Source organism: Dreissena polymorpha, chromosome 2, assembly GCF_020536995.1.
Source record: "Dreissena polymorpha isolate Duluth1 chromosome 2, UMN_Dpol_1.0, whole genome shotgun sequence".
NCBI classification, from domain to species: Eukaryota; Metazoa; Mollusca; class Bivalvia; order Myida; family Dreissenidae; genus Dreissena; species Dreissena polymorpha.
Genome location: NC_068356.1, coordinates 50,371,975 through 50,397,034, shown reverse-complemented (window position 1 = coordinate 50,397,034; position 25,060 = coordinate 50,371,975). Strand labels below are relative to the sequence as shown.

Sequence of the window (25,060 nt, the reverse complement as noted above, 5' to 3'; positions counted from 1 at the left end):
TGGGTTGTTGAAAAAGCCATCGATGGAAGAACTTCTCGTAAACCTGATCAAGACATAACGTGTACCGCCATTGAAAGGCCGACCTGGCTCCAATTAAATATAACACAAACATATTTTGTGGAGCGAGTTGTACTTCAAGGGCGTACAGACGGAGGTAGTATACTCAATCTAATGTTTATATTATGATACATATAAATTGTATCATTATCAAGGTGTTAACATATTTTATGTAAGGTGCGTTTGCTGTAGGGTTCAACGAAGTCGTAGACAATTAAAGGTTGCACAATAATAGTTTTTGTTTTTCAAAATAATGTAACTTGTGAATCTATGACTCAACAAAGGATGTTATCTTTTCAGCATTCGAACAACTTAAAAAAATTGATATGTATGGTGGCTATGACGACACTAACATGGTCCAACAGCAGATCACTGAGGCTTTAGATTCAAAACTAACCTATGCGATAAGTCCTCCGCAGGCTATGCGAACAATACGTGTAATCGGTCAAAAAAATATAAAAGAGCAGTATATGACATTATGTGAAATAGAAGTTTACCGACAAAAAGGTAAAGTACTTAAAACGTTTTACTTATTTATTGTGGTGAAGTTTTCATGCAATCAAGTAAATATAGTTTTGCTGTTCTTGCAGGTAAGCGTTTTAAGTAAGCGTTGTGTAAACTTAATGTTTGTTAGTATTTATATAACAGAAATAATCAGTATTTTAAAGTCCCCGGTCATAGCTCTATATATGGGCAGACTCGTAAGAAAACTTGTTTTTATTGAGGATATCACTGCAAATCCGGTTGAAATCGGTTGAAAACAAACAATATAGCGATTTTTATTTTGCGGTCGAGTACGGTAAAGTACGAAAACGACCTTATTAATATTCATGATTCGACACGTTAATTCAAACCTAAACAAACACAATTGCGGATACGGGCGCATTTAGCGGAGAGCAGGTAAGAACAAATGGAAATACATGTGTTACAGACGGAAACTGAGTTGCAATGCTACGTGTTTGCTAAATCTATGAATTTATCTTCAATATGCTAATTATGTTTAGCGAAAGCAAAATATAGATATAATTTGCATAATTCCCGGCTCTACAATGATTTGCGCCTAATGCATGTATTTATGACCATTTATATTGTATTTTATCGATTCAAAACCAATTTTGACCAGGTTTTCGATGTCAACCTCGATAACAAATATATTTCAATGAATGTATGTAAAGTTAATTTCTTGCTCTACGATTTATATGCAAAACAACGATCTAGTGCGCGAACTGTCAATTAAACTAAATATCAACGCAATTGTTTTTGTATAATACAATGCAATTGTTTTAGATTGCGGACAAGGAACATATGGCCCTAATTGTAACCAAAGATGTCATTGTCTAGAAGGACCGTGTGACACAATAAATGGTACCTGTGGATCAGAATGTCAGGCTGGCTGGAGAGGGGCTACTTGCAATGAAAGTAAAATTTTACCTATTTTCCAGTTTTACAAGTACGTGTACGGTAAATACGTAATTGAATGTTGATAAATGATTGTTGAAGGTTAACTTTTGTATGAAAAGCTTAAGATAAGAACTACATAGTAAATGGAAAGAAAACGAAGCTCACTTTTCCAATGACGAATCGCTTACCAGCAAAACAAAATACAAATCGATGTTATTGCTAAATGTGTTGCATTTGTATCTTTCTTTCATGTAAATAGTAGAAAAGGGTTTCTGACAAAACACACCAATCTCTTCAATTATGGTTGTTTGATATATGAAATAATAATGTATGGGGAGAACATTTTTTTTCAACGAAAACTATATCGCAACATATCTTTAAATATCTTCCTATCATTGTTTTTAGAATCAAAGTGCATATATGCACGAACAAGGCCGACTCTAATCACATTTAATTAACAAAACGATCGATCTTCGTACATCGGATGTAGACTGTTTTGGAAACACGTTTTTACACATGAAGTGTGTTTATATATTATCAGGAAATGCGCTGAACTGATTGGTTCGTGTGCTTATTAAGTTAATGCTTAAATATACTTTACTTCAACTCGACAACATAAAGATTAATCACTTTAGGCATTATACCTTTTGAGAACACAGTTTATGTTAAAACCGTTCTTCATAAAATTAATGGAAAGTCTGAGTTATGCACACTTTATATAAACAGCCTGCGACAACGGATGGCACGGTCAGGGCTGTAGAACCAAATGTGGTCAATGTTTGAACAACACTGCTTGCAATAAGGCTTCCGGTGTTTGTCGAGCTGGATGTTCTGCGGGATATAACGGTTCTCTCTGCACTGATGGTATGCTTAATTCTTCGATGCCGATAGGAAGCAATCTCACTTTAGATATTAAATACAAATTTACTTTATATAAATTCCATGTGGATAGATATCTTTTCGTTTACTGAGGTATTTTATTGAATAGTTTAACCAAATATATTAACGATAATTATGGCAATGTATCTATGTATTATTAAAGGTTACGAGCCATCGATACAATCCTTATTCTTGATTTGATTGCTGATCACTACGTTATTATGATACATATAAGCAAAAAGTGTATGAAAGCTTTAATGGTTATACTTTTCTATTCATTTTGAAGAATGCGATAACGGAAGGTTCGGACAGGGCTGTCTGAACGAATGTGGTCAATGTGTGAACAACGTTGCCTGTACTAAGACTTCCGGTGTGTGTCCAGATGGATGTGCTGCAGGATATAAAGGTTATCTCTGCACAGATGGTATGTGTACTTTTCTTATTGACAGTGCTCTCACTTGATAATAATTGACACATTACTAACTTCTCGTGACTAGATATGTCGGCGTTTACAATTGCTTTGTTGTTTTGTATTTTGAATGTTTAAACTAAATGTATGAATTATGCGAATTACATTGTAATATTTACGCTACGGATGAAAGGTATTAAATAATACATAAATATTTAAGTTATATGTGAAAACAAACCATCTCAGATATCGTAATCCTTTATTTTACGCAAACAACTATGTATGCGATAATGAAAACAACGTTATGATTACAAAAATACAATTTTATTATGATTTCATATAACAGAATGCGAAAACCAATGGTATGGTCCTGGATGTCAGAACAGGTGTGGTTATTGTCAACACAAGGTGGCATGTAACAAGGTTTCCGGCGATTGTCCAGGGCAATGTCAACCCGGATATAACGGAACAATGTGCACTCATGGTAAATAATAACATTTAGTTTGTGAATACTATTGCGAACGTCCCTATGGAAAAAATACACCGTAGTCTTATTTTAAGAAAAAACAAATCAAACGATAACGACACTGCATTGGCGATAAACAAAAAGAACGACACCTTCGTTAATAATAATCAGTATGTGTTAAAAGATAAACGTACGATGTACGAAACTAGCAGGGTAAATTAATGCAGATCTGTATACGGCATATATGTAAGCCCACGGTTCGACTTTTGTTCCTATCATGAGGAGAAAATTTAAACACGCATTTTTTGTAATTACGCCATTCCTTTGTGTAAAAAAGTATGTTTTTAAAAATGAAAGTTATATAGTAAATATTGAGACATCGTTCATTTATAATTATATAAACGTGAGCGAAAATTGCAATCATTCGGTAAATTACTTTCCGTTTTATACCAGGTAGAGTTTTACTAGTTGATCGTTGGTGTTGTGTGAATGCGTTATAGTGAGTATCATGATGAGCAATATTCACCAACTGTCATCGTTCTAGTCAACTAACTGCACACATATATACAGCAGTCTTTGCTAATAATACCGAGACTACTGTCAGACAGAGGTTTGCATGCTAATTCGTATAGTTTGCCTTATGTTAATGAGACTAGAGTGGGCTAATAAATATAAATTTTCATTTTGAACTCAAAAAGACGATGTTGTTGTTTGAGCGAAAATTCTGAGAATATGTTGAAAATTGTAACTGTATGAGCCTTAAAGCACTGAACAGACACACTAGCTCTCTCCCCTGAGCACCAAATGTTTATGGTAAGCTTTTGTGATCGCCTTTTGTCTGTCGTTAGTCGTGCGTTGTGCGTCGTCCTTCGTCTTAATTTACCTTGTTAATATTGTAGTGGTAATATGTATTTTCCGATCTTAATGCCACGTGTTAGAAGATTCACCCTTATAATAGTTATGAGGTGAGTTCAAAAGTAGTTCACGTTGAGAAAAAAATATAGGTCACTTGGTTGAATAGACAAATAGCCTGTTTACACACTAGAAGTCACATTTCAAGTATTCGTGAAACTTGGTCTGAACATTTGTTCTAATGCTTTATCAGCTGATTTTGAAAATGGTTATGGTTAGTTGAAAAAAATGACCGCCATGGACGGACAGTATTCATTAAAAAACTACCATTACAAATTGTTAAATATATTCCAGAAGCCACAGTTTTTGTCGAATGTTCATAAAACTTGGTGGTCATAACATTTATTCTGATTATTTTTTGCAAATGATGTCGGTTCTTTGAAATCATTGCCACCAGAGGGCGGAGCAGTTTTCTTTATATTACACTAGTAAACATTGTTAGCAATCTATGCGTCACATTAATTGTATAATATCCATGAAAAATGGCCAGGAAATTTATTCAAATAATAAATCGATTGAGTTTGAAAATGGTTTCGGTTCCTTGCAACACATAGCAAATAAGAGGCGGAGCAGCGGCTTTAACGTGGATATGGTAAAAGCTTCTTAACTCTTTAAAAGCAACATTTTTAGTCCGATGATGTAACTTGCTCAGAAGATATTTTCTTATGAAATAAAGGGCCCATTAAAACAGGGTCTGGTCAGTAAAAAGAACAATTGAAGTCAGAGGGCGAGGTAGTTGTGTTTCTATGGCTATATTTAAACCCTATACAAACACTAGAAGTCAAATGTATTGCCTTTTTTGTGAAACTTTCACAGACATTGATTGTTATTTTATATAAGCTCAGTTCCGAAATTGTTTTGGTATGTATACTATCTATACATTTAAATTGGATGTGTTAATTTTGGCTAAAGTTAAACTTTTTAACACAGGTTGATGTTGCATTTCTGTGAAGATGATTAAAAGTATAAAAGTGATACCGATGCTACTGCAATTTTTATGTTGATTTTATGTTGATGATGATGGTGATGGTGGTATTGGTGGTGGTAGTTATGATGATGATGATTATGATGAGGCGGAGGAGGAGGAGGAAGAGAAGGGAGAGGAAGAAAAGGAGGATGATTCAGAAACATTAACAACAAACAACATTTCTAATCATATTGATTAACTCAAATTATATTTTCCCATTACACCACATCATTTAACTTATTTTTCAAGAAAGTCAAACAGTGCTAAAACAGTTAAAACACTTAAATGCTTTACTTGAATCCAACTTGACCTTATAGCCTTTATACGTATTATGTAAAGAGCTATATCATATCTTCACACTTGACAGATAAATATTAACAAGTGATCTATTGAATTGTGCAGCCTCTTGTGAAGGAGAGACAACCTTTATTACCTACTAGCTAAATGATATTTTTTAGTAGAGTTGTTCCCCTGTTAACTAATTTAATTTTCGAAGATTTACATTTGCATTTGTCTTTGTTGGAAATGTTATTTATTATAAAACTTTAGTCATAGTTATGTTCAATAAATTAATATGTATGACTAATTAAGTACTTTTATTCAAAGTTGTATTCTCAAAATTGATTGCAACATGCCACGATACAAAATATGTATGTGTTAATAATGTCACTTATATATCAAAGCTCTGTTATAACACAGTACTTAAACTTATAAATAGTATTATTCAATCATAGGATGTTTTTATGTATGCAATGACATGTCCATATTACACATTTTAAAATGTGAATAATCTAGGGGCTGCATTACTGACAACTGTTGAAAAGCATTTCTACCAAAAATCGTGCAACTTTCTTTTTTTCATTTAAATAAATATTTCTCAGGAGACTCATAACATTTTCCGAGAAAATACCTTAATCCCAAGAGACTCTGATTTCCAGGTATGAATTGATAATATGCGTATCTGCTTGTATTAAAGCATTTAAAACAGTCGGCCGACCTGCAGCCGGCATTGCCTACTTTTCAAAGTTTGGTAGGACTTTTGTTCCAATAATGTCATTGCCCACATACATCTAAGTATTAAAGGGTAAAATCTGATTGAGTAAAAGTCAAATTTATTATACACAAATAACAACATAAGATCAGATAAAATATTTGTGTACTCTCAGGTGAGCGCAACAGGTGACATTTTTGCCCTCTCTTTTTATTCGGGAATCAAACGTGTATTGTCAATATCCTGTCTCTTAAAGATGTCATATTGAAATGTATGGCTAAGGATGTAGGTACATATGTGGTTATTGTAATGACAACGCATAGGAGTCGGCGTCCGATAAATATGCACTGGTTTATACGGTTTAATGAGTACATTTTATGTTAATCACTGCACAGTTATAATATTACAAAACATTTTGAGTAACATAATCTTTTTCGAATGCGCGCTTCTTTCCCAACCCTTAAAGCAGACACGAAATACAATATTTTGCACATATAAACATTTAAATATTATGAAAACTGCTTTAAAGCTTTACCGAGTGTAACGTTAAAAATAATACAAAGCGTACATGTGAGAATGCTGTCCGTCCGTTTTCAGAAATGTTTCGAGTCACAATTGAAAAAAACCGTTCTCGGATTAATTTGTAGTTTGAATAAGAAGAAATACTCGAGTTCCACGTAAGCGATCCTTGATAGAACGCAAACAAGACACTATCAAATAGTTGGCATGACTTTAAATGAGAGACCCCAAACAATACAGTTGTTGTTTATTGACACGACAACTTTTCAAATAAAAATAATACCTGTGTACTTAATTAAAAACAAAATGTGTGTGTAGAGCCATTATATAAACTGCTTAATTTCCATATGTATTACATTTTCTTTTTTGAAATACGCTCTGGTATTCAGTTAATGAAAGACATATTGACGGATTGTTTGTATGCCAGTGAATATTATACAAATATCATACGTCATAAATGGTGACTTTCCAGAATATATCTCAAGAAAAGAAATCTAGAAGTCTATGAAAAGGACATTTCATAGTTACATATATCCTCGTAGCAAAACGTTATTTTAATTAAATAAATGGTCTTTAATAATATATTTTAATCATACTTATTTTAGTTCGCAGCATAACACAAATAATGTTGTACTTGCATGTACATGCAACCTGATAATAATCTCATTAATATATATCTTTTCTTTTATTGCCATTTTCCTATCAATGAAAAGTACAAAGTATTTGTTTTTCGTTGATGTTTACCTAAATAACTATGCTGTACTTTATTTTTTAGACATGCATATCATGAGCAATGTTCGTTTATAAAAAATCTAAACGTTACATCAATTTTATTGAAATGCTCCATTATTGTGTTTAAGCAACTAAGTTTGTCTTTAAAACTGTGCTAAAATAGCTTGCTTCAATGGATGGTACGGTCAGGGCTGTCTGACCAGATGTGGTCATTGTCTGAACAACGCTGCCTGTAACAAGACTTCCGGTGTGTGTCCAGACGGATGTGCTGCAGGATATAACGGTTCTCTGTGCACAGATGGTATGTTTAAATATCCGATTCCGATTGACATATCTATTACTTGAACTTCTGAATAATAATTGACTTTTTATTAAAATCTTGCTACTAAATACTTATCGTTTACAACGTTCTTTAACTGAACGTTTAAACTTTACATCAAACAAAAATCTGCGAATGTTAATATTACAATTACGCTTCAGATGCTTTACAAATAGGAACTTTCGAACATAATGCACACACGTATTGAATTGTTCTGGGATTAAGAGCAGGTATCGTTATTGTAAGAATGGTGTGGCATGTTTCAAGCTTTCTGGCGAGTACCCAGTGACATGTCAATCCGGATATAACGGGACGATGTGCATTGGCGGTATATTATTCCCATTTACATGTGTAAACTGATGCGAACACCTCATATACAAAATGCATCATATTAATATTTTAAGACGCTGACGTATTCTGTTACATCGACATTTTACAGTCTGATCGTATTAGTTTGCCTTATCTTATTGAAACTACGGTTTGATTGAATCATCAATGTAATATTTACTTGTTAAATCGGCTTTATCGGTTAACTGAGAGTATATTAATAACTGTAGATAAAATGCATATTTGATGAAAATTTTAAAAGTTGTTCACATACAGAATATATTGTATATAGTTTTCATTCCTCTTTTGACAATGGACTGAAGTGTCGTTCTACTACCTGGTAATGAATTGTGTACTCTAAATACACACGTATTTAAGCAAGCGGTGCGCGACACTGTTGTTTGTCAACATACATGTATATCACACATAAAATAATATGCAAATCTTGTGTTATAGACACTTCTGTTGGTTATAGTTTGAAAGCTGTATGCATCATTTTAGTTGATGTACATTTTAGTTTTACTTCTGCTGTAAAACGCCTTATTCTCTCGTGTGTAGTCTTCAGTAATTGTGAAGTAGCAATGCTGAAATGTTAAATGCTTGTTTAAAAACATTTTTTAAGACGTGACTGTGTCAAAGCAAAGTAATTTAATTGTGTCTTGTTTATATGTTCTCTATTCTTGTTCACTCCTGTGTGTTATATTTTATGTTTTTAAAATCGAAACATAATTATCTGTTTTTAAGAGGATTACATAAACAAAATTAGTATTTATTATTCTAGTATGTGATGTCGGTTTCTTCGGAGACTATTGTTCAACCGCATGTGGCAAATGCAATGGCGCGTGTCATCATATAGACGGCACATGTTCACAAGGCTGTAAAGAAGGCTTTACTGGCGATCTTTGTATGACACAAAGTAAGGAAGTCACTTTGTTTATATCAGTTTTCTTTAAACAATATGTTTAATAAAAAGTATCGAATGCAAAACAGCAAGATACTAAATGAAAATAATGTTCACAAATAGGTAAATACATTGAATTCCTCATTTCAGTGATTAAATCTGCGTTCATCGGACAAGCTGTCGGAGGTTCGGTTGGGGGTATTGTGGTCATCGCAATAGTTGTAATTATCGTATTTAGAAGGAGGCGATCAACACCAACAAAAAGGTGATGTGCGTGTTTCATTTTGTTTCAAGTAAATATTTTGCCATATGATGGTTATTACGCATTTCGCATAAAAACAAACATATGCTACATTGACCGTAATATTTACATTCAAAGAAAGTATATTCACTGAAGACATATACTAGACTTAATTATGAAATCACAACTTTTTTGTTCTTCATACTCCTTTAAACGTTTTGTAAAATTCATTTTTTATTCAATCGTTAACATAATATAGTTTGCAAATTAAATATATATTTTGACATACTCAAAATAAATGTATTTGTTTTAAATGGTTTGATATTATTTGTTGTACATATCATTTATGAAGACCATGGTTGGTGTGTATAAAATATATTTAAAACAGAGTCAATTTCAAAATTCGTTAAAGGTTAACCATTATGAAATAGCATTACACAAGTTCATAAAGATATGGTAAAAAAAACAAAAAATAGGTAAGGGAAAAGTTTGCTTTCAGGTTGGTACACCTGTGGTCCAATGTAGTTTTAAAGTGTTTCTTTTTATGGTAGTTGTACTAGGTACTAGTTGAGCATAAAAGGCGCCCAGCGAGTAAAAAATATATGAAATTTAGTTTGTGTTGTCGCATTTTATTCCTCGAGTTTAATTCTATTTTTGAAGAAGGACACAAACGTATCTATTTTCGATGTTGAATTATCCTGTTGGCTTTTAAAGATAACATATTTAGCTATCAATACTAAGGAGTTTATAACTTTTGCCGCATTGCAGAAAAATTTAATTAAAAATGTAAGTTCAATGTTTTCTTAACTTTCCAACTTGTTGTAAATAAAGTTTTGGATATTCATCTATCATTTTTGCATAAAATGACAATCCAATAATACATGAGTGCATACAGCAAATATCACGTAATGTTTACTGATCAAGATTGCATTTAAGGAGGTAGATATTGTTTGGTAAAATGTGCATAAGGTATTTATATTAGACGTTTCTTAATTTGGTGTCAATAGTTAATTTGACTGGTTGGCTGAAGATAGTTATTTGATTTGCGTCTGGATTATAAAGCGTGTCCATGTATAAAATTGTTTGAACTCTTCAGGATTTAGGTTTAGTATAAGTGGGTTACACACTTGTTTGCAAGATTGTGTATGTATTGTTATTTTATTAAGCATGTATATCGGTATTGTATAACTTAAATCGTTATCTTAAAATTATTTATCAATTCAACGGGTATAGTTTTCACAATTTGATGGTACTTAAATAAAGTCTGTTTAAGCTATTTCATAAATATTTATTATATCTTACAAACTGTAAACTTCTCTTGTTCTATTATCATATAAATATATAAATAAATACATAAATAAATAAATTGAAATAAACAAGTACATAGATAGATTTATGTTTCAATATATTGAATACCTCGTTTATTATAAATGAGTTATTCCAGATTTTTGTTTTGGTAGTTGTATTTCATCTTTTTCCAAGAGGGCACTGAACCATATACACAGAATATTTTTTAAGAACTCAGATTGTATGTGAAGATCTGTTATTTCTTGTTAATGATAAGTTGATTTGATGATCGACATTCCACCATTATTACTTGGCATATTGGACTATATGCTAATAAGGTTCGAGTCTGGTTGCACTATAAATCAAACTTGCTTTGAGGAATTTAAAGAATAGGTAAATATCTAACATTTTTTAAACCATCTTTCTGGCAGTTCTATGTGTTTTGTTTTCGTACCACTGAATTTTGAAACATAGCGATTTTTTTGTTTCATGACTTGTTGAGATGGAGATTAGGTAAAACTGTTATTTGATATTCAAGCTTTGGTATTGCATTTTTCTTCAAAACTGTAATTTGTCCAATTAACGAAGGTTTCTATCGTTTCCATTTATTCAAACCATACTTACAAGCAGGAATTTTTAGGAATATGAAGTGGTATTATTTCTGTTGTAGCAAAATTCTATTCCTCATTATGTGGCATGTTAGAGTCCCAGATGAATTGTTTGCCTTCACAAAACTCGATAAGGTTATTTATAAGAGCTCCTATTTTAAGGATTTTACATTCATGCCTGTTTAATGTTAGTCCGGATATTACTGCAATTTCGTCGATGAATTTTATAACCCCTTCCGTCTGTCTGTTAGTCCGTCTGCTCATCTGTCCGTTTGTCCTACCGGCATTCTGTTTTCCGGAGGTTCTTTACGCAACGCTTTAAGATATTGAGCTGATTTGTGGTATGTTGGTCTTCCTACAAAACCTATGAATGAAGTAAAAAAAATCGTTCCGGTCCATAGATTTGTGAAGCCTTTTGCTGATCTAAATTTGTGGCGAAGTTATGGGCCTTGGACTCAGTAATAATCTCTATAATAACCTTTTACTGGAAGTTTTTTCACAAAACACTATCAGATATTGTTTCCGGAAGTTTTATGCACTCTATCAGATATTCAGCTGATTTTTGGTATGTGAGTTTGCCATCGTGACCTACAGATTAAGTGTAAAATTCGTCCCGGCCAGTTGATTTGTGATGTTGTTATGTGCCTAGGACTTAGAAATGTTCACTATAATACATTTTCCGGTTTTGTTTCTACGCAACGCTTTTACACAATAAGCTGCTATTTGTTGTGTGAGGCTTCCTCCAGATGAAGTGTACAATACGTTCTTGACCGTTTTTTGTTTCGAAGTTATGAGCCTTGGACTTTGACTTGGACTTGGAGATTTTCGCTATAGATATTGAGCTGATTTTTACTTTAGGATGTGAGTCGACCTACATGACCCACAGATGAAGTGTAAAATTTGTTCCGGTGCATTGATTTTTGGCGAAGTTATGGGTTTGGACTTAGAAATTATTTTGTATTTTAAACTTTTTCGGATTTTTTTCACGCAAAGTTTTCATATATTGAACTGATGTTTGGTATTTCAGCCTACCTACATGAATTACAGATGCAATGTGAGTTTCGTTACGGTCCATTGATTGTTGGCTTAGTTTTGGGCCTAACTTTCTCTGAAATAGCTTATGAGGGACTTCAAAGCGCAGTAGTGGGCAATGCGTTCACGAGCGCAGCTCTTTTTATAAATGTTTAAAACGGTATACGTGAACCGTCTAGTATGAAACAGGCGTCATCATCGAACAGTGTCTTGTTTAGTTTTATTATACTGTTAACTTTTGTTTCAGGCACCAGTTAGACGACATTCATGTAGCAATTCAAAATGGAACAGATTATAGTAAGTTGCTCGATTTGTAAACATAATATTCATTTGAATATTTGCATGTGTGTATCCCATGTATCGGTCATATCACACATGTATTGCATAATTGTCTGAATTTGCAGCCATCGAACAAACGCCGACAACGTCAAAGAATAAACCTCTTAACAGTCAAAGAGGAAACATTTCAAACGCAGTGTATGCAAACACAGTGTCTCCAGAAGAAGACGGCCTTTACTACAACAGCAAATCACTACATAGAGAACGTAAGCGTACTGAAATACGTCTCATTGCTGTCGATAAACTGCGAGAATTCGTACGAGGCAACTACCAGTACGAAACAATCTTCCAGCAAGAGTTCGATGTAAGTATAACATGATTTGGTATACGTTTTGTTAGTACGTTGTTGTTATTTATGCAGTCGGCAATATTGACCATGCATGTAGAAAAATGTCGATGATGTTGTTTCCCCCCTAAAAAACATATATATATATATGTATATATATATATATATATATCAATTATAAATGTTGACAATCACTTTCAAAGAATGTCGATTTATCAAAATTAAATATTGCATAAACTTATGATTGACACCAATTCCAATGGTTAAATAAACTATTTTAATATTAACAAATCTATCGTTGTCGTTTTTGATAAATAATTGGCTTTTGAACAGAAAATACATTTTGGTCTTCAACATCCGACGATTGTGGCATCTGCAGCCACAGGCAAAAATAGATACAAAGAGATGTATGCATGTAAGTTAGATATTAGTAGGATAAACAATCAAAGACGCTTAAATATATGCAGTATTAAATAATGTTACTTTCTAATTCAAGTGTTATACACGATATATTTCGTTTATACAAAATGAATTATGTCTTTATTATATCACTGTAACATGCTTTTATTTAAGCGTTTTTATAATAATAATAATAATAATAATAATAATAAAAATAATAATAATAATAATAATAATAATAATAATAATAATAACTATAATAACTATAATAATAATTATTATTATATTTATATTGATAATACCAGTATAATTATTATTGTAATTAATCATATTCATATTTTTCTTCTTCTTGTTCTTCTTGTTCTTTTTGTAACTGGTATTATTATAATTTAAACAATAATAATTATGAATATTTTACATGATAATAATTATATTTATAATTGCAATATTTTATTTAATTGTATGACAATTTTGAATAATTTTTTTATAATAATGATCTAACAATCGTTGAAATACATAACTATACTAGTATTGCCGCAAATAAAAGCTCGAACTATTTTAACCAAATGTATAGCGTTTAAGAAATATAATTGGATCACGTGTTCGTCCTTGCAGACGACCATTCTCGAGTGATTCTCAGAAGAATCGCTGATGAACCAAATTCCGACTACATCAACGCCTGCCATGTCGATGTACGTGAGACATTTATGGATGACAATGAAGAGCTTATAAATAGTGCATTATACATATTTAATGAATATACACTTGTTAAATGAATTTGCTAACAAATAGTATTACATTGAAACAAAAAATATAAAGCCGAGTTATTTGACAATAGCAAAAACATGATTACAATATTTTAAGAACGTTAGCAGCGTTGTATAAATGCAATTAAGTATGAACCATCACTCGGTCAAGTATTTTGTGGTGTAAAACATGTGTATGAATGTATATTTACATTATTATCCGTAACGGATTATTATTCGAACACGTTTATACGTAATGTGTTAAGATGAATATCATACCAAAGAAAGTGTTAACGATCTTACTAATGTATTATTTGTTATTGAAAGAAAATATATGCCCAGCCTTTGTATATATTTTGTGTAGGGCTACATGGAAGAAAAAAAGTATATTGCGTCTCAAGGTAAAACAGTTTCTACACATGTATCAAAACATGATATTTTCATGTCAACGGACGATAATACGTGCATATGCATCAATAAAAAATAAATCTCGATACAATTAATCGGGGGATAAATTCGCTAGTATTAAATGTTACGCGGCTGATCAATTTTCTAAACAATATAATTATGACAATAAAAGAACGTATCATTACACCATATATTACCAGAAGGAAATGCTGTGCAAATGTGCCCCTATGCTTTGTATTATGCCTAACATTGACATGCCTTCAGGTCCGGTCAATCCAATGGTAGGCGATTTTTGGAGAATGGTGTGGGAACAAGACGTCTGTATCATTATTATGGCTACGAAACTCGTTGAAGAAGGAAATGTGCGTGTACAAATATCTGTTTCTGACTTTGAAGTCAGGGACGTGTACTCGAGAATTCTTTGGATAAAAATATGTCAATTGTTGCGTAAAAATCATGAACATTCGAATACATGTCGTTATGTCTTTTATTTTTTTCAATCATTGGTCATTTTGAGGATAACATAAAAATAATAATGTAATTTACGATTTAAATAAACAAAAAAGTAATAACGACGCACGTCAATTATTTCTTTGTAAAAGGTCACAAGTATTGCGAATTAAATTAAAATAAAGATTATATTATAAGTTTCAAATAGAAAAATAATTATAAAATATGTCAATTTACGTGAGGGATATGGCCTTTTGAAATTTGTGAAATGTTCATTAAGCAAGTTATATTTAATTATCACTGAATTGAGTGCAACATACACTATAACACACCTGTAGTAAAACTACGTAAAATATAGAAAACTCAAGCATAATTATTTTGAAATCGTTGTTCATAAAAACTTGCGTATTTCAGATGAAATGTTTGAAATACTGGGGAGAAAGCAAACCGATTATACACGGCACCTTTGCGGTGACACTTTCAGAAGAAAAAGAATATTCATGTTATACAATTCGAACGATTACTGTGCATGAAAAGGTTTGTTTTGATTCTTATACTTCCATGTTAAAATCTTAAATATAGCAATGCCGAAATAACTTTCGTTTTAAGACATATTTTTTAATATGTAAAATATTTGGTATAATAGTTCGATTTACATTTTTATTGAGTAAATATTGTTGCGGAGGCGTTACAATATTACTAGTGCGTAGTTAATGTACATAATGTCTTAAGTGAAATTAAGAAGTAGTAAAGGTCTATAAATGAGAAATCAATTGCAGGATAAACCACGTATTTCTCGCAACGTGACCCAGTTTCACTACACTGCTTGGCCCGATAAAAGCGTGCCAACCAGCAGCACAAGCCTCGTTTAATTCTGGAGAAAGATAAGGTGTCAAAAGAGAACCGCCAAACAACCATGGCTAATACATTGCAGGTAAAATAAGAAGTAACAGTCTTATTTCAGACTGTTGTTTAATGTGTGCGATGGGAATCATTTAAATTGCTGCACATTAAGACGTTGTATGTGAAACACTACTCATTTGATAACACACGTCTTCGTAACATTAATGGTTTCGATTTCGTTTCTTGACTGTATTTAGTGTACTTTATACCCTCCTTGCACGTTTTGGTTACACGTCGGGTAAAATATATCATTGGGAGAAAAGGAAGACTTCTATTGATCTGGAGGGCAGCAGGTCTATATTCAAATAGTTTGCATTTGTTTGAAATTCGAATACACACGATATCCAGACAACATTTGCAAATTTATCTTATTGTTAAATTTTACACAATATAACTCTGCAACAGCGTACTTAAATTAAGCAAGAATCTACAACTTCATTAACCTAAAAATGCTGAGCAATTTCATAAATCCAGTACCAAAACAAGAAATTCGAAAAATGTCATCGGTTAAAAATGGCTTGGTTTGATTACTAATTAGGTTTTGAATTGAGTAACGATTGTGTTTGTTTCTGCTGTCAGCGCTGGTGTTGGGCGCACCGGGACCTTCATTGCAATGGACTATCTCTACGATCAGGGAAAGGAGACCGGGAACATTGATATCCCACAGTGTGTAACCAACCTGCGTGCTCAAAGGGTCAACATGGTGCAGACTGCCGTAAGTGTACCAAGCCGATAAGTAGTTTCGTGATATCTGAATATTGAACACTTGTTCAAATCTTTGTTGTTGTTTTTCACAAAGAAGACACTCATAAAAATGTATTGATTGTACAGTTATTTCACTATAAAAGCGGCATCTTATTGCATGGAAAAAGAAAAGACATACGTCAAGACCGCGGAAGATGTTCGTTGTACATCGTAATTTAGAATTAAGGCGATACAATAGTATTTTATTAAAACATAATTGTCAAGATCGGCCATCATTCCAGAGTCAGTACCGATATCTGTACAAGCTGATGCTTGAAATGTTGGTACTGCCTTCCCAACCTGTGACTACCGAACAGCTAAGTGGAGATAATATGGCGCTCAAAGAACAGTATTTAGTAAGTTTGATAACATGGAATCGATATAATTCCCCGCGTTTGATTAAGACATGTTGATAATATCGCATTTAGGTTACTTTTCATGAGTTGTACGACACATTAACTATAAATTTTGAAATTCGCAACAGCACAACATGTGTTTTCAAAAACATATTAATATACATTAACGTTCCTTTGGAAACATGTAAAAAGAGAAACATCAGTGCAAACCAAACAATGTCAAATTGATAAAACGCATTAATAATAATATTATTGTGAGCCTTTCATTACTTAAATATCTAAAAAATCGAAACATGTATCAGGATTTAAGCACCGAGGAGTCACTGTTTCCAGACGAAGAGACGTACAAATCGGCAACGACCAATGAGAATCAGTCAAAAAATAGATCAATGGACATCCTGGCTGGTATAAAGAATTATACGTAGCATTAAATATGCACTATATTGCTCTTGTGGTTTTGTATTTTTGTGTATTGATGTGGATTAAATGTGTTCATTGACAAATTGTTTAAATTCGGCATGTTTGTTGAATAGTATGTTGGGAAGAAGGCAGTGTCATAATTACAATACAATTACATTAAAATATTGTTCATAAGACCTAATGTGATATATGTGCTTCTTAAATTAAAATGAAATTAATTTTCAGCTGATAATTATCGCCCATATTTGTCATCCCACATTCCGAACACGACCGATTACATCAATGCTGTCATAATGCCAGTAAGTGCTAAACAAACTGTATTATACATTAAATATTACTTGCTTCAATATTGATTTAGTTATATCAGTTTCAACACTGCATACATCTTTGCACTTAAATAACTGTAATAGTATTCGTCAAACATGGCATTTACGTATGTTGTTCAAATGTTGATTGACTACGATTTGTTATGATTTGAATTTGGTCTGCCAATATTCAAAGACAGTGTTTTGTGTACTATAAAATAATGTCAATATTTAACATGCTTCAAGTTATTTTATGAACATGCACTTTTAAACCGCTGTCTTGTTCTTAGTACAATTATCTTAATTTATTTTTTATGGACGTTTGCAAAAGAATTTGTATCCAGATTAACTATAATTGACTATGTTTCATGGTACTAGATTTTGTCTTTTGTTTGTCTTATTTGCCAATGAATCAATGTTGAAAATAAGACATTAATATTTATTTAATAGTGATTATAGTTGCTGTCACCCTCATTATCTTTAACAGCCACCATCCGTATCCGCATTAGTTTAATATGCTTCAAACGTTTCCAAATTCATTTTATTTGGCAGTATAAAAGATAAAAAAGACACTGTTTAGTTAACTATGCAAGTTTCAATGAATACTCAAAGCCTAAAGATCATAATAAAACCATGGTTGACCACTGTACTAAATCATTTTTTTTAAACCACACGGTCTAATTGTAAACTATAAGACCTTGCAAAGTGATTGATCCTGGTCAATCGTTAGTCGACAGTGGCTCTATAAGGCGATTAACCACGTTGCCAATTAAACATGTTTGACAAGTGCACTGATTTTTTGTAACATACTGCCTATGACAGTAGCAATGTTATGGGTTCTGCTCTGTATATACCTCCACATTTCATATAAAGTTTACCCAGTTTATTATGTGATATATGGCATTCATATATGTTCTTATGTGTACTTGGAAACTAATCTGAAATATTAAAATAACACATATTAAGTAAAAGGTACATATAGTCAAAGAAATCAACATAGCAAGCGATTAATCACGATGGTTTAAAGACCATGTTTAACCTTAGTCATCTAGATGATAGTAGACAGCGTCATGAAACATGATGAGCAAGAGCAATTTGTAAATTCACAACGGTCTGCAACCATGTTTACATGTGTTGACTGTGTTTATTTCATAAAAGGTCCAAAGTTCATTTCTTATGTTTCTGTGCTGCAAATATGAATTTAGACGTTTTTAACCGCATTTAATTAAAACGCTTAGATACATTAAATACTAATCCTTTGATTTGCTTCAGAGTTTCAAGCTGCCGACTAGATTCATCATCACACAAGCTCCTCTAGAACACAGTTTTGTGGACTTCTGTAGACTGATATGTGAAAAGGAAATTGCACTGATTATTTCCTTTGATGATTCCATGTCTGAGGTGAACAAAATACGTATGGCCTTGTATGATGCACTTGAAACCCGATAAAAACGGGTGGAATTCATTGCTATCACTTTGTTATGCCAATTGAAAGATATGGGATAATGGAAGCAACTTAAAAATACTTTAACAAAACTGCAGTCAATTACGAATATGTGTGTATTTCGGTAATATTATTAAACTACAGAAAGATTAGCAGAAAATCAATTATTGTTTTCCAAGAAACACAGGATCCTATCTTGCAACGGTAAATGAGAATGTTTAATTTATTTGCAGGAAGAAAAATGTCTTCCAGGCGAAAACGAAACAAAGTCGATTTCTGGTATAAGATTGACTGGTGTATCTTGTGAACCGAAAGACGGACCAGACTTTTATACAAGATTGTTTGACCTAAATCTTAAACAAAAGGTAATCTTTGTCCCACTTTCATACACAGTTGACACTTTATATAACTCAAGAATACTTGTTAAAGTCTGGTTAATTGTTTATTGCTAGCTAAGGGTGTACGTGTCGAAGGCAGGACAACACAGTCATTTGACGTTGATCTAGAATCAAATTGGTTTATTTCGTAACCCGATTTTGGTGCGAAGAATATACAATCAACATTTAATTTAGTTTGAAGTTCTAAAGAATCTTTGAAGCATTTTTAGCTCATCTATTTTTTTTTAAATACCTATTGTCATCACCTGAGCGTCGGCGTCGCCATCCGGTTAAGTGTTGTGTTTAGGTCCACTTTTATCATATACATTTGAACTTGGTACACTAACTACTATCATAAGGGGACTGAGCAGGCAAAGTTAGTTAACTATTGCTGGCATTTTGACAGAATTATGTGACCTTTTTATACTTAAAAAATTGAAAATTTTGTTAAGTTTTGTGTTTAGGTCCACTTTATTCTTAAAGTATCAAAGCAATTGCTTTCATACTTGTGCAGGCAAAGTTATGTAACTCTGACTGGCATTTTGACAGATAATGACCCCTTTTTATGCAGAAATTTGAAACTTTCGTTAAGTTTTGTGTTTTGGTCCACTTTAATCCTAAAGTATCCACGCTATTGCTTTCAGGTTTTGAACACTCGCTAACTATCATAATTGGACTGTACAGGAGAAATTGCACAACTCTATTTGGCATTTTGATGAAATTTTTGCCATTATTTCACTAAGTAACTTTGAATATTTGGTTCATTTTTGTGCTTAGAGTCTCTTTACTTTCAAAGTATCAAGGCTATTGCTTTGAAACATCAAAAACTTTCATACTATCATGAGGGTATTGTAACTGGCAAGTTGAATTTGACCTTGACCTTTGAATGACCTTGACTCTCAAGGTCAAATTATTAAATTTTGCTAAAATTGCCATAACTTATTCATTATTGATCAGATTTCATTCATACTTTGACAAACCAACACTTACCTGACATACCACAATAGACTCCAAACCATCCCCCACCACCCACCCAAGAATCTCCCTGTCCCAATTTTTTTTCCATTTTGTCTTATTTTTAAAAGACCATCTAATAAATGACCACACCCTCACACTATACCAACCCCCCCTTCCCCTCTCACCTCCTCCCGACCCCCTACCCCCTACCCCCCCAAAAAAAAAAATCATGGTTAAAAAAAATAAATATTTATTTTTATTATTTGATTTTTGAAAGACCGTCCAACCACCGCACCCAAAAATCCCCCCCCCCAACAAAATAATTTTTGTTTCATTCTGTTTTTTTATTTATATATATATGTTATAAATGACCACACCCCAACACTATACACTTTTTGATTGAAGTATTAAGATAGATCCCTTTACTTTTAAAAATAAAAAATAAATGAGCGGTCTGCACCCGCTGTTTACGTTTTCATATCAATGTGCGAATTGTATGCAATACCCAGAAGTCAAGGCTAATGGATAAAGAACAACAATTAAATTATAATTACTAATCAAATACCTACAATTTGATCATGCATTCCGGTATACACTTTTGACGTTATGTAAGCTGTTAGTTTGCTGTTCAAATACGTTCATCCGCTCATTCGTCTTTTAGTCATCCCAAAATGAAATACTTCAACAACACGTAAAACATTATCGTTACACTTAGAAATTTTATTTAAATTGAAAATGGAATATTTTGCGCGACTCGTAAATTCTGCAGATGTAAAATGTCAGGTGGCTGTTACTAAAACAGAAGTGCACTAAGTAACTCAATTTCTTGAAATGTACATAAGACATAATCATGAAATTCTTTATGCACCCGCGAATAGCTCTTTGACGGCAGTACAAAAACTGCTGTTCACTTAAACATTTACGAATTCATTCGTCTGGCACATTAAAAAAAACACACGTAATATTGCTAAACTAAAGACGTGGTCAGATAAAGTGCTATTTCCAATTGTTTTAGAGTGTGCAGTGTTTGTCGTACTGTTTTATGACCCATGTTTTCCGTGCAATAATACTAAGCAGTGTTGACTTTACAGACACACAGATTTTCACAGATAGTGTACACAGGTTGGTCGCAAACGATGGAACTGCCCCAGAGTCCTCGATCATTTATGGATCTGTTGCGCCACGTACGAAATGTTACAGGAAGTGAAGCCCCCATCCTAGTCACATGCCTGTAAGTTAATTAACTTATCCATGTAAACACATTTAAGCTAACCCTAACACTGCATTACATTATGTATAAAATGTACTTGTATATTTTTATACAATATAGTGTATCTGTTGTAATAAATAATATTTAATTTTATGATAATAATAATTAAAGTTATATGAGACGCATCTAACAGTATATTCTATGTTTTCAGTATCTATCGCAACCGTTGTTTATTTTTGGTGTTTTTACTTCATATACACTTAAGTTAGTTAATGCAGCATCAACATGCTAAAACAATATCCCGGAAAGAGAAAAATAATGCATTTGAATATCAACCGTACTTTCGTTTGACAACTGATCATGCATGCACGATGTGAACCTAAATTTAGTTTTAGTGCAGATTCGTTCATACGACACTAAGACACACTTTTGTTTTACGGATCATTTTAATTTCCTGCAACGATATCAATTCATACGACACACAAACACTAACTCCAATCCTAATAAAAAGACAGTTCCGCTCGGCTTAGAGGACTGGGATAGTCATGTAAAATATCGAATATAATATATATTTTTTATAAACAACTGGTAGCAAGATGAGTTGCAGATAATTGGTCAGCTACCACATTTGAACTTACTCTTTTGATTTGTTGATTCTTTTCAGCTCAATTTAATAATGAAAAATGCGCATAATATCACTTTAATCATGATGAATAATTGTTTAGCTGTAACTCTGCCATTCGTACCATACTCATTTCACATACTTAATATGGGGCCTGTACTTCTTACTACATTGGAATATTGTAAAAAAACTAATCAACTGAGATTTTGTAATTAACAAGTGTGATGTACTTTTTCTACCCCTATTTAAATTTGATCAAAATATATCGACATGAAGCACATGAAAACATCCGTTTTCTTTGCAGGCGAATTACACGGTTTACATACAAACAATTTACTTGGCGTGGGGATTAATGAACTCCTTAAATTCAATATTATATCAGTCTGCTTCAATGTAGTTAATACACATATGCAAATGAAATTCTGCATACCTTAAGAAAAGGATTATATGTTATGTAATTTCTGTATTTTTTTAAATTGCCTTTCATAGATTGTATTGATATTCTTACTGTAGTTATCATATATATGATATTTAATGTGCAGCTTCAAACTAGTACTAAGGATTTTTTCAGCAGTCTGGAAATAGTTATGAGTGAACCGAGAATATAATAATCAATCATTTTGAGAGATTTAAATATTTAAAATAATGAATTTGGGCCTTTCTCTGTGAAAAAAGTGTTTAATGCATGTGCGTAAAGTGTCGTCTCATATTAGCCTGTGCAGTCCGCATAGGCTAATCAGGGACGACACTTTCCGCTTCTATGATATATTTCGTATAAAGTCTTTAAAAAGTCTCTTCTTAGCAAAAATCAAGTTAAGGCGGAAAGTGTCTACCCTAATTAGCCTGAGCGGACTGCACAGGCTTATCTGGGACGGCACTTTACGCATATGCATTAAACCCCCGTTTCACAGATAACAGCCCATATGTAAAGTTAGAAACTCTTCTCGTCAGATGAACTACTCATGACAGTTTTACATATCATGCATAAATAGTAATGGCGCCGACAAAAGCGGTCTGTTCGTTGTCATATGGACGCTTCTGGAACACTTGGAGATTGATGGTGAGGTCAGCATACCACGTGTCGTCAGACACCTGAGGCTGAGGCGAAAACAGATTATACCGACCTTCGTAAGTTTTGAAGCATATTTTAGTACACATAATACACGCAAAGCAGAGAATTACTCAATTTACCGTATTCAGATACTATTTGTTATAAAGATCATTTCAATATTGTTACCCGATCACTGACAGACTGACCGGACGGATGAGACTCCATATGACTTGCCCCGTAATTGTTAGTTCAGACTTGACTATCTCGCATTCGCAACTGTTTTGTAGCTGTTTCGTATTTTGGCATATTAACACGAGTAAGTGAATGTTTCGGTTGTAAAATGATTTGAAGTAAAACAATGTGTATGTTGTAGGACCAGTTCAAGTTTTGTGCAGATTGCATTGTGCTGGATGATGCGAACACATACGCAAATTTTTAGAAAGTGTCGTCATAGATATTACATAAAATTGAAAGGATGTGTCTATACTGGACACGGATGATATGTCATTTGTGCGTTCGCAAATGTAAAATATAACGCACGCAGAGCAAGAAATACCGTAGATATTGGAACAGATGCTTAATTGTTAAAAGGTTTAGCATGTTTTGTTATTGTATTATATTTGTCTTACATTTATTTGCTTCGTTATACTTGTTTATTTGTAACCATAAAGTGTACAGCAATTAGGTATTTGTTAATGCTTAAAGGTATTTTGTTTCTATGTCTATATTTACTTTTCCATCAAATTTATTATTTAATAAAGCTTACTTATCAAATAAAACATTTTTTGCATTTGTTATCAATATGTCAGCATACAAAATGCAGATGAAATGAAAGGACCAGTATTGCAAACAAAACTAAGCGAATGAATGGTGCACGGTGTTTACTTGTGTTGGGCATATTCAAAAATTAAAAACTGTTGCGTGTTACATGATCTGCTTGGTTTGTTCATTTGACGAAATCTCTTGATGATTCATATGGTGTTAATATAAGAACGTTTTATATATGTTTAAATCTTTGTCATTTACAAGCAAGTTGTCATTACAATACTGTTGACATTTTATGAGGATTTATGCATGCAACTAATAATCTTAACAATACATAGGACTTGCATTACTATGATAGAAACAATATTCTCGAGTTGGTAAGCTCTCTTATTGAGTTACGAACATTCGAACTGCATTAACAATATACAATAACAGTCATCTGTGTTTAGTTTGTAAAAAATGAAGCGTAACACACGAAATAAGCGATATCGGAAGAAATTACTAAATACAATTATAATTATTATTACATCAAACATTCAGTAATGATGACTTCGTTTAGTTTGGAACTGTTGGACTGTTTTTACGTTAAAGACTAAAGATTTAAAGTATTAAGTATTTGACCGTTTTGATTATTTGAGAGTTGGTTACAGAGTTATGCATCATTTCTGTTATAAAAATATATGTATTTTATATAAAGTTACGTCACAATATTAGAAGGATATAACGATTTTAAACGGTTTACCATAGAAAACATCATACAAACTTGTAGGTCGTTTATCGAAAGTCACAACTATTGTTTTACTTATATTGAGTGTTAATTTGTAAGTATTACACTGTTTTTCCATGTCATTTAATATAATTGGACTTATGTGGAAGAACTTCAAATATGACGTGATAATCGGCGTAAGATAACGGCATTGTAATATTCGTAATCGCTATATGAATACAGTGCTTTACGTGTGGAAACAAACTTAGAGCGTATTTGTTATTAAATTAACTTTTGCCTCGGAAGTGATCGACATAGTCATAGCATTAAGCATAATCAATTCAATTTAAATGTAAGTTATTATCAAAGCTGTAAACCATTTTTTGTTTGTAAACAATTGAATGAAAAACATAAATGTTCATTATCGGTTTGTGGTGTATTGAAAGTTTGTTCACGTAATTCATTTTATATATTATGTTAAAAATCACGTTTTTTAAGGTAATTAAAATGATTGAGCATTTCAT

At 32.5% G+C, this 25,060-nt stretch overlaps 3 protein-coding genes across 3 annotated transcripts in view; 2 read left to right on the top strand and 1 right to left on the bottom strand.

The window, feature by feature from the left end:
* Positions 1–16,294, top strand: part of LOC127866986 (uncharacterized) — a 23,969-nt gene extending 7,675 nt beyond the window's left edge. The window contains exons 2-19 of the mRNA XM_052407886.1: positions 1–154; positions 358–564; positions 1,345–1,476; positions 2,185–2,322; positions 2,624–2,761; positions 3,093–3,230; positions 7,497–7,634; positions 8,761–8,895; positions 9,031–9,145; positions 12,296–12,345; positions 12,453–12,691; positions 13,007–13,088; positions 13,688–13,764; positions 14,183–14,219; positions 14,491–14,588; positions 15,091–15,213; positions 15,456–15,610; positions 16,159–16,294. The exon at positions 1–154 is cut by the window's left edge and continues 62 nt beyond it. Coding sequence (XP_052263846.1) covers positions 1–154; positions 358–564; positions 1,345–1,476; positions 2,185–2,322; positions 2,624–2,761; positions 3,093–3,230; positions 7,497–7,634; positions 8,761–8,895; positions 9,031–9,145; positions 12,296–12,345; positions 12,453–12,691; positions 13,007–13,088; positions 13,688–13,764; positions 14,183–14,219; positions 14,491–14,588; positions 15,091–15,213; positions 15,456–15,548 — 2,094 coding nt within the window. The 3' untranslated portion in view covers positions 15,549–15,610; positions 16,159–16,294. The remainder of the gene's footprint in view (positions 155–357; positions 565–1,344; positions 1,477–2,184; positions 2,323–2,623; positions 2,762–3,092; positions 3,231–7,496; positions 7,635–8,760; positions 8,896–9,030; positions 9,146–12,295; positions 12,346–12,452; positions 12,692–13,006; positions 13,089–13,687; positions 13,765–14,182; positions 14,220–14,490; positions 14,589–15,090; positions 15,214–15,455; positions 15,611–16,158) is intronic.
* The window catches only part of LOC127867004 (deoxyuridine 5'-triphosphate nucleotidohydrolase-like), a 132,922-nt gene that overhangs the window by 84,682 nt on the left and 23,180 nt on the right, over positions 1–25,060 (bottom strand). The window lies entirely within an intron of this gene.
* The window catches only part of LOC127866997 (proteasome subunit beta type-4-like), a 147,914-nt gene that overhangs the window by 107,248 nt on the left and 15,606 nt on the right, over positions 1–25,060 (top strand). The gene's annotated exons all lie outside the window — the stretch shown is intronic.